Raw genomic sequence first — 10,592 nt, forward strand, 5'->3', positions numbered from 1 at the left:
ATATAGACCTTTACCATCGTTTAATTTCTTAGCCGACATTATTCAATATTGATATTTAGCTTCGCCCTTGAGAGAGAGCCATCACTACTAGTGGACTAGTGTCATAGTTCTTGCCACTTTGTGTGGTGATGATGAATATCTTGATTGACGTACGTTTTCTTTTTAAAAAACAGAAGGAATAAAAAGTTGTTAAAAGCTAGTTGGAGAATTAGATGAGCAAATTAAAATATCTTTGAAACTATTCTCCTAAATGAGTTTCTAATTAGCAACAAGATTTAAAAAGGGTGTTTTGAATGTCCTTATCAAATTGTTGCATGATGTTCAATCGAAAAAAAATGTTGCCCGATATCAATTGCTTTGGCAAGTGGGTCTATCCAAAGTAGTATTAAAGGTATCAATATCAGCTTCCAATGAGATCAACTTTCAGTTCCATACGTCCAACTTGTCAGATCATCTCCCATGTACTTAATGCATTTGTGGAATATATAGCAAATCGCTAGAAACTCATAAATTTGAGAAGAGAAAAAGTGGCTTCGATAATGATGAAAAATAAAGAAATGTGCGCTTAAAAGTCGTTGCATTAGAATACTATTTTGGTTTACTAATTTTTCCGTAGCATTTCTCAATTGCTTCTTTCTTTAAAGCAACTCTAATAGTTTCCTTATTATTTTTATATTATAGAGAAGCAAAAGTCAAATCTTTAGCCTATTTTTCTTCTTCAACTTCAACAGATTCCCTAGTTTACAGTAATCTATAAAATCTCCATATTCTTCTTTAAAATTTTGGAGTTTGCTGTAAATATAGGAAATTTGATTTTCTCTCTCCTCACTTTCCCTAAAATAGAGATAGTTATAGGGAATCTGTTGGAGCAAAAAAGGCTCATTTTTCCCTACAGTAGAGAAAAATCAAAATATAGGGAATTTGTTGGAGTTGCTCTAACCTGGTAATTAAGATCCCTCAGGTCTTTGTTGTATCATCAATAATTTATCCAACCAAGTAAACTAATATACATAAAAAAAATTAGAAATTATTCTATGCACTGACGGTGCAAATGACCAAACACTTCGAAGATGATCTCGACTCTTGATATTTATAATTAATATTTTTATTAATTACCTAGAAGTGTATTTAATATAATCTAATCATCTATTTATGTCGGTGCACTGAATCCTCAAAAAAAAAAAAGGATATAAGTAAAATGTGAGCTAGCTTTTGGAGCAATTAAAGGATAATCTCTCTAGCTTGCACTTTAATTAAGAAAATGGCATATATAAAACATAAGGAATGAACTTTGTGTATACTAGAAGCAGAAACCTTTATGCTTATTAGGGAATGTGCCAAGCTAACGCCTAGCTGTAAAGCCATTCTGACTTTCTCTACTACCTGCCTTGCACCTTAGGATACTTATTAGACCAGAAAACCAGGTGTTCTCATGTATTAAGTAAAATATAAGGTTAGTCCAGATATCATAAGAGAAAATCTTCTCTAAATTGGTGTTCAATTAACCATGGTAGTATTGAATAACCGCTAATAATTTTAAAAAAATAATTATTTGTAGCAATAAAACCTGGTTTCAATAGACTACATATGATTTAACACCATTAGTTTAATTTTTTTCTATAATATATTTATACAGTGTCAGATTAAATAATTAAATTATACGTCTTAAGTTGCGAATAAATTACTTAATTATTAGAGAAATTAAACATTTTAAAGCATGGATAACAGTGCGCTAGCTAGATAGATGCATGAAATTTCGACCACCACCACATGTACACAACCAAATTACAAAAGCGTGATTGCATGATAGTTGAATACTTGAATTCCAACAACAAACAACTCATTCGGTTCAAAAATATAGAGCTAGGTCGGTCCTGCCAAACATTTAAGCGTTATACACGTGTGCTAATTTCTATGGTAGTGAAAAAGACGAAAAAAAGCCACCCAATCTCCTTGTCCAAACAGGATTGCAATGGAATTAGTTTCCCACATCTCTTTTGTAATTCACAAGATGGCATAAAGTCCAGTTCAGCATTTAATTCTTCCTTTTTCGTGTCAAAAAAAGGAATCAAAAACGAGCCCCCTTATATTTCTCGACGATTCCCGATTTTCATTCCAACCAGAAATGATGACGACCCAAAATAAGCCCCACTCTTTCCCACCACTCCTCTCCCTTCAAAACCTCACCGCCATGCGCCGCTCTCTCTCCGCTGCGCTTTTGTTCGCCATCGCCGCCCTCTTCCTCTTCGCCTCCTTCTCCCTCCACCTCTCCCGCTCCTCCGTCTCCCGCTCAGACCTCATCCACCGCTACCCCATCCCCAGCCCCGCCGCCGACCACCACCTCCTCCGCGACGACGACCAGTCTCCGCCTCTCAGCCATGTCTCCTCCGTCTCCACCGTCGCAGTGCTTCTACCTGCCTGGAAGGTCCTCATCATTGTTTCGCCGGAGACTTCGCTCTCGGAGAAGGACCGTTACGTCTGCGTGTTCCCGAACAACCGCACCTCTCGTGCCAGATTCGCCGGGATTCTGCCGTCGAGGAACCGAACGGCGTTTTATTGCGCGATGCCGAACAGAGTCAGGCGACTCCGGCCGTTTCTCCAGCCGGTGCTGTCGAGGAAGTCGCAGATCATCAACAACGACTCGACGACGGCGCCGGAGATGATCCGGTGGACTTTCCTTGTCTACGAGTCGTTCTCCACCGAAGACGACGTCGTTCTGTTCGCGAAAGGCCTCAACAATCGCCAAGGCGCGAACCGCCCTCCGAGCGAGTTCCGGTGCGTCTTCGGCGACGCCTCCAAACCCGACGCCGTTAGAACCGCCGTCACGAGCTCAAATCAAGAGGTCTTCCGGTGCCCGCACCCGGACCCGACGGCGTTAAACGACGAAGCCAACGCCAGAATCTCACTGGAAATCGTCGACGGGAATCGGGTGGTCCCCTCCGTGGCCTACTACACCGCCCCAAAACGACGACGCATGAGCAGCAGCAGCAACGCGGGCCCCATGGAGCAGCCTAGTCACCAGCTGTGCGCGTGCACGATGGTGTACAACGTGGCAAAGTTTCTGAGGGAGTGGGTGACATACCACTCCCGGATCGGCGTCGACCGGTTCATTCTGTACGACAACGACAGCGACGACGATTTGGAACACGTGGTGCGGCAGCTCAACCAGGAAGGGTTCAACGTTACGACGTCGTTTTGGATCTGGCCTAAGACTCAAGAAGCTGGCTTCTCCCACACTGCCGTGTACGCCAAGTCGTTGTGCAACTGGATGATGTACATTGACGTCGACGAGTTCGTCTTCGCGCCAAATTCTTGGAGCGAGTCTCCGGCGCCGGGGAGGCACATGCTCAAGTCTCTGATACCTAAGGACCCGAGTATCGGGCAAGTTTCGATCCACTGCAACGAGTTTGGCCCTCGAACCAGAAAACGCACCCATTGGAAGGTGTCACGCAGGGGTACACATGCCGGAGGCGGTTCGAGCAGCGGCACAAGTCGATTGTGCTGCTGGAGGCGGTTGAGCACTCGCTGCTCAACGTGATACACCATTTTGATATAAAGAAAGAGTTCAGAACAAAGCAACTGAGCAGTGAGGATGCTATAGTGAACCATTATAAGTACCAAGCTTGGCCCGAGTTTCAGACCAAGTTCCGGAGAAGGGTGTCGGCTTACGTGGTGGATTGGACTGAGGGGCTTAATCCGATGTCCAAGGATAGGACTCCGGGGCTAGGTTTTCAGCCGGTGGAGCCGAAAGGGTGGCCGGAAATGTTTTGTGAGGTTAGGGATGACAGGTTGAAGATGTTGACGCAGAAATGGTTTTGGTCTTCTGCTAGTAGTAAAATGGTGTGGCAAAGTTGAAATCAATTCTATGTTGCCATAGAACTGGTGATGGATTGGATTGATGTAAAGTTTTGAGAGGAGAGAATACAATGTGGGTAAATACATGAAACCAATATATTAGGCATAGAATTAAAAGGTGAAAAAGTAGAAAGTAGTGAAGAATGAGATTTATTAATGCAATTTTCTAGATAATCTCTTTGTGGATGTATTTCTTTTCTTTTCTGGGTTTAGCACTTAGAAACAAGGTCTTTTTTTTGGATAATTCTTAGGTTCACCCCTTGGGTCAACTAGCATATTCACCCCCATTGTCGATTAACATACTTTTACTTAATAAATTTATAATCAAACCATTCATGTTGTATAATGTAATACAAAGATTAGCTCTGTAAAAAATCAATCAAATTGAAAACCTTTTAGTTATTCATTTCTATGAAATACATGGACGGTTCATCATAATAGTAGTAAATATTATTAGAACCATCCATTTGTTTGGTTCAATTAAATAATTAAACTATTTCCGATTTGATTGATTTTTTACAGAGATGATCTTTAAATGTTTATTTAAGATATGGACAGTTGGATTATAAAATTATTAAGTAAAAGTATGTTAATCGATAATAGGGGTGAATATGCTAGTTCACTAGTTCACCTTAGAGGTGAGCCGAAGAATTGTTCCTTTTTTTAGGGGTTTTTGATTGGTTGTATTAGGTCAGGTGACGAGAAAGGAAAGCTTTCCCGGCCTTTCTTTTACATTGGAAAGGCTATGAGCTGGATTTGAATGAGAAAGAGAAACGAATTTCTTCAGGGGATCAATGACAATTGTGTTTTATGTCTCTGGTAAATTCGGTCAAGTTTTGGTCCTTGTCTCAAGCAATCTTATTCATGGTTTTCTTTTTGCATCAATATTTTACAGATCCCACAAAAACTAAGCACGTTTCTTTATTATTAGATCACACAAAAATTGTAAGTGCATGATCAAAAGTACTAACTATGATTGCTACAAGAGAAAAGTGATCGTGCTATAATCAAAACCGTGAGAAACAAAAGGCAGCTGTCGTAACAGTAAGCCTTTATAAGCATCATGTCAACAAGGGGATGTAGCTCAGATGGTAGAGCGCTCGCTTAGCATGCGAGAGGTACGGGGATCGATACCCCGCATCTCCATTCCATTTTTATCTTTTTCTTATCGCAGTTTTCTAACATCACATCCCAACAACTAGTTGTACTGGGTGTTCATACATTTGCTTCTTCTTTTTTTTGGTTCCATCAGCACATCTTGTCATTCTTGTGCGTAGTTGTCCACTCCCAATATCTGTCTATCAACTATGCATTTAAGTAAGTGCTTTTGATCTCTCATCTCTGTAACTTGTTTGTATATGCAGGTTTGGTGGTCTACCTTCCATTTTCATTTACAGAAATGAACTTTAAGATGGAAGATGCTTCCTGCACTGGAGCGATATTGGAAAGCAAAATTCATACTTTGAGCTCCTTCCTATGTTATATGAGTCTTATTTGTAGCATAAAGTAAATACAAACTATATACAAGCAAGTAGCCAAGTAGATCCAGTATCGAAGTGACTGAAGTTACAACATCGTGCTAGATTAAATTTGAAACCAGACCAACCCAATTGGAGCTTCTTAACCTAAAATATTCTTTATAATGCTCAGGATCCTTATCCTTAACAATGCAGCAAAACACAATCGTCCCGAACAAACTCAATCCATCAAGAGATGAACCAATAGCAGTAAGAGTACCTACCTATTCATTTGCAGGGGGGAAATTAAAATCAATTAACTCACACACATCTCAGTGCAGCAGAATAACGGCCTGACCCCTCAAAATCATAAAGTAACATTGGAGAAACATTCAAGTACTTGGTCGGTTCCTGAATACCCTGCATATGGGAATTACATGACGTGAAAAATTGGAGAAACAATTTATGTACACACCTAGTAGCTAAAGAGATGATTTAGATCAGTTCATGCACCTTAACAGAGCGAATGAGACGTTACCTCTGTTTAACAAATTGCTTCTGCATGTACACAACATCAAAATTGATACTGATATTTCTCGTATGATTATCCTCGCATTAACTCAAAGCTTTAACACGCAACATTGATGAAAAGCTCGCTTTAATCACTACTTGAATGGAAATTCTAGTAATATTAAAAGGTTTGGCATCAGAATTCACTGGAACAGAATGCTAACAAAGATCAATAAGGGTTTATTGAGTTAGATTTGTTTACATGGAAGGAAATTTATGCAATAAGCACCTTCTTGATTGCAAAGCCCACCTTCTAAACTCCCCATCTTGATCAATTCATGTTACCCTCCGTTTAGTGCTAGTTCTATTGCCAGTCATCATGATATTATTCAGTTGCATCGAAAAATAAGTAGTTGGTTCTTTAAAGTTAAAATAAAAGGTAAGCATAAATCTGATATGTCTATTGGAGGTAGACAAACTGATAGTAAGCGTTTCACTAGGAATTAAATGTATATGTACCCCACGACAAATATGATTTAACTGTTGTTGCCTTAAATGATAAACGTTCCACTATAAGAGAAAAAGTAATTACCTTAACTAGCAGGCAACCACTTCAAATCTTTTAAACTTCAGAGAATAACTCATTTGTTATAAATATGATAACGATAACAAAGGAGCTGAGATTTGTACCAGACTTGGCGGAACATTAGTTGCTGTCAGAAGTTCCAGAAGATGCCTAGTTGTCAAAGGCATCTGGCTCCTCTTTGGTCACTACAGTTTTTGAGATTGTCATTATATATACGCTCAACCTGTATAACAGTGTCATTCTTTATTTGAAATATGTCACTGATCAGTCTTCAATAGACTTCACAACAATCAACATTCAGATTTACAAACTCAACGCAAGTGAAAATTGTCGTAAATAGCACCTGTATATCATCACATATCTGTCTTCACCTCTTTGGTCAGCTGGCCTTCTGCTCCTCCTCAGGCAATCAAGGTTCAATTTTAATATCCTTATGCTTATTCACCTCCCAACATTAAGTTCCTGTAGATCTAAGTTAATTGGTTTCTGAGTTCTTAATTAGAATAAAAATGTCCTAAAATATATAAACCAGATTCTGTAGTCAAGGCTAAACATCCGTATTATCTTTGGTTGAGTCCTTGACTGGGACAAAAAAGTGGATTATGAGTGTCACTTTATCCCATTACTGTCTAAATAGAGTGGCTAACAGACCAAGGTACAAGTCTGAAAACCAAAGCTTATTCTAATGATATATTTAAGAGTCAATAGAATTTTCTTTTGTCATAAACTCTGTCTCTGAAAAGCTCTACCTCCATTTCTGAAAAACTCTCTGTCTCAACTACTTGATACAATGATGGTTGTTTCCCTTCACTACAACAAAAATGGTCTACGACAACAACATATTATAAATGCTCGTTGTTGCTTATAGTTTTCCACAACGGGCAAACAATGTGTGTTGTGAAAAACTGTATACCACAACATGCGTCATTTGCATGTTGTTAATTTAGTTATTGACAACTTACCTTACACGTTGTTATTTGTAAGTTGTCAATTAAAACATTAACAAGTATGAGTGTAGCGCGTTGTTAAATATTTTCAAAACAACAACGAGTAGCGAACGCTGTTAAAACTTTAAGATAAAAGATACAAAAATAAATAAAAATAGCAGAACAATTGTGCCCAACATGCCAGTGGGCTGTGGCCTAAAGTCACTACAAACTCAACTCGATCTTTCTCAATGAAAAGAAGAGAAACAGAAAAAAAAACAAATATATAAAAAAATCAGCCCTCTGAATCCATTAGAGATCCAAAACGTATAAAATCCTGGGCTTGAAGAATTGAACTCTGAGGCTCTCAACTCTCATTCTCTCAAACGGCTTCGCCCTCACCAGCCTAAACCCTAAACCGCACGAAACGATGTCGTGGCTTCCCTCCGCCGTCGCTCTCAATTGCATCGACGACTTCGCCATGAAGCAAGACCACTTCTCCGGCGTCGCCGCCGTCGAGCACGTCCCGCTCAGCCACTTGGCCGACGGCAGGATCGACTCCGCCTCGGCTGTGGTCCTCCAATCATTCGCGTACCTCCCACGCGCCGCCCAGCGTCGGCTACCTCCTTAGCAGCTCATCCTCTGCTATACACACTAAGCTATACACACACTAAGCTATACATGCATTACAGCAGGGGCATCATGCTTGATCTTAAGTATTATCTTCTAAAAAGTAAGTTGAATTTCTATGCAAGGATTCTAATTAAATTAATACAAACACTAAAGATTATTGCCCTGAAACTCTTAAGGAAGCTAGCTGACTACTATTATGGTACTGTTTAATTACTGAACCACTTTCTTCATTCCTTGACTAATTAGTGCTTTTATATGTTTGTTAGAATTTGGAATAAGTCTTGTATTATTTATTAATAGTCTATTTGGTTATCATACTGAGAAGATTTCATACAGTTTATCGGAGCTGGTCTGCACTTACAGAATAGAAGATTTTGGTTTGATTCGTACAACTCTAGCAAAATTGTGGTTGATTATTATGTTGCTAAGATGCTTTCATGTAGGTAGCTAAGATTGTGTCTGTACTGCTTGTAATTTGTGGCAACGTTTGATGTTTCGGTTTGTATAATTTGCATAATGATCGATCAGATTGATGTTAATGTGGTTGTGTATATGCAGATGATGCGAAATGTGGTACGCCGACATGGATCTGCAAGGGGCTTACTTATTTTCTTATTTGCAGGCCTGGTTTACTTCTATCTCTAAGGTTGGTTTGTTGCCTTAAAGTAATCTTCAACTTAATTATTACTATACAGTGCTTTGAATTTATGCCTAAAACACACAGATGATTGGTGTTAGTTTCCTGACTGTTGGACAATGCTTTCATGTTTTCAGTATCTATCGCGCAGGCATAGCTTTAGATATTACAGGTTTCGTTGGCCAAACCAGCTGCTAGGATTCTTGAAGTTACTGGAAAAACTGCACAGAGCATTAGAACCCGATATGATCTATTGAACTTCCTCTTAATTTATGATATTTGTAGTCACAACAATGCTTGTTTTGTCAATTACCAATGATCCACAAAGGATTCAGTACTTTGTCTTGCATTTTTTTGTAAGGAATATATGTATTAGACACTCTTAATGAAATGTATATTTTTCTTTTACATGGTTAGTCTACTAATATTGGCATGGGAATGTGCTCAAGTAATGGTGAATGTTTACAGAGTTATCGAGAAAGGTAAAGGAAAGAACCCAGCAAATTGGGTGCAATAATATATATTGAAACATTATAACAACGTATTCAGTAATATGACAACATACCATGTATGCTGTCGAAAACTAAAGACAACATGCTAAGAGTGTTGTTAAAACTTACAACATGCACTTGAAACGTTGTCGAAAATTCATGACAACGTGCAGAGCTCATTGTTGAATAATTGCAACAACGTGCTTCGCCTCTTTTTGATAACGTGCAAAGCGCGATGTTAAGGACTCGTGGACTTTTAATGACTCTGGCATCTACAACATGCGCCAAACGTTGTCAAAAGTGATTGACAACGTGAATTGCAAGTTGTTAAACATGTTTTTTCTTGTAGTGCTTCTCATCTCAACTACTTGATATTATTAACTATCCGATTTATTCTTCATTTCCATTTTCATATTTCTAAATCAACTATTTGAACAGTAGGTAGTAGTTCAACTCCTTAAATTAATACAAAACTAAGGTCCTCTTCTCCTCTCATTGTGTGAGCTTTCCTCAACTCTCATTCACTTTGGTTATTCTTAGCAGCATTTCATTGTATCTTCCTAAACACCTTCTACAGAATGTCTCCTACATGTGTGCAATTTTCATGATTTTGTTTGCTGTTAATGGTGGAAAATTGAATTCACCAAATTGGGTTTGCGCTTTGTAGCCTGTTATTTGTTTTTTGTGTGATGAAGATGAAGGACGATTAACAGCAAACGAAATGGTGGAAAATTGAATTTACCAAATTGGGTTTGGGGCAGGCCGTTGGATTTGATGGCTTGGCTTGTCTGCATATTTGATTCATTCAAACTGTTTTATGTTTTAGATATTAGAGACTGAATGATGGAACTTATTCCACACCCATCTCCCTCAATTCCACTTCATTGTTTCTATTTGATCGACTACAGCCAGATGGCTGGCCGTATAGAAAACAATGAGATCCTTTCAGGCAAACTATCTTTTCTTCCATTTAGATTTTTTATGCTCCTACTGTTTTGGTGCATCCCTATATTAAACAGATACATTACCTATACTAACCAGCTTAATTTTTCTACTCCATGTGAAAAAAAAGAAAAGAAAAAAGATATTTTCGGCAGAATAGAAACAATCCAACCAATTGAATAAATATCAGCTGGTGACAATAGGATTGAGTCGAGGTGCAAAATACACCAAAATATAAGGTGACCATGCGAATATGCGATTCCTTATAGAAAAATATGATTACACAACTAATTTAATTATAGCACACATATTTGACCACTGTATATATCTAAAAATGCAGGACAATATACGGGTGACATTGTGGAGGGATATTTCAAGCAGTCTCGATATTGAGGCTATTAGGACAACACTGCCACCTACAGTCGCAGTTTTCTCAAGCTTCAAAGTGAAACAATATCAAAGTAAGCCATGCTAACTTTGAATATGTAGGTGGTAGTTTTCAGCATTTCCTTTACCCAACTGCCTTGTTTTCTTTTGATCTGTGCAGAACAAAAG

The 10,592-nt window shown here is 38.7% G+C and overlaps 1 protein-coding gene and 1 non-coding gene across 2 annotated transcripts; both read left to right on the plus strand.

The window, feature by feature from the left end:
* Positions 1-2,033: 2,033 nt before the first annotated feature.
* LOC112175629 (glycosyltransferase family 92 protein At1g27200) lies at positions 2,034-4,045 on the plus strand. The gene is given in 2 exon segments (XM_024313337.2): positions 2,034-3,413; positions 3,416-4,045. Coding segments are annotated over 2 exon segments (1,728 nt in total). The 5' UTR covers positions 2,034-2,125; the 3' UTR covers positions 3,856-4,045.
* An 883-nt stretch (positions 4,046-4,928) lies between these two features.
* On the plus strand, positions 4,929-5,001 carry TRNAA-AGC. The gene has a single exon. It is a non-coding gene; the product is annotated as a tRNA-Ala (tRNA).
* The last annotated feature ends 5,591 nt before the right edge of the window (positions 5,002-10,592 follow it).

Source organism: Rosa chinensis, chromosome 7 (assembly GCF_002994745.2).
Source record: "Rosa chinensis cultivar Old Blush chromosome 7, RchiOBHm-V2, whole genome shotgun sequence".
Taxonomy (NCBI): Eukaryota; Viridiplantae; Streptophyta; class Magnoliopsida; order Rosales; family Rosaceae; genus Rosa; species Rosa chinensis.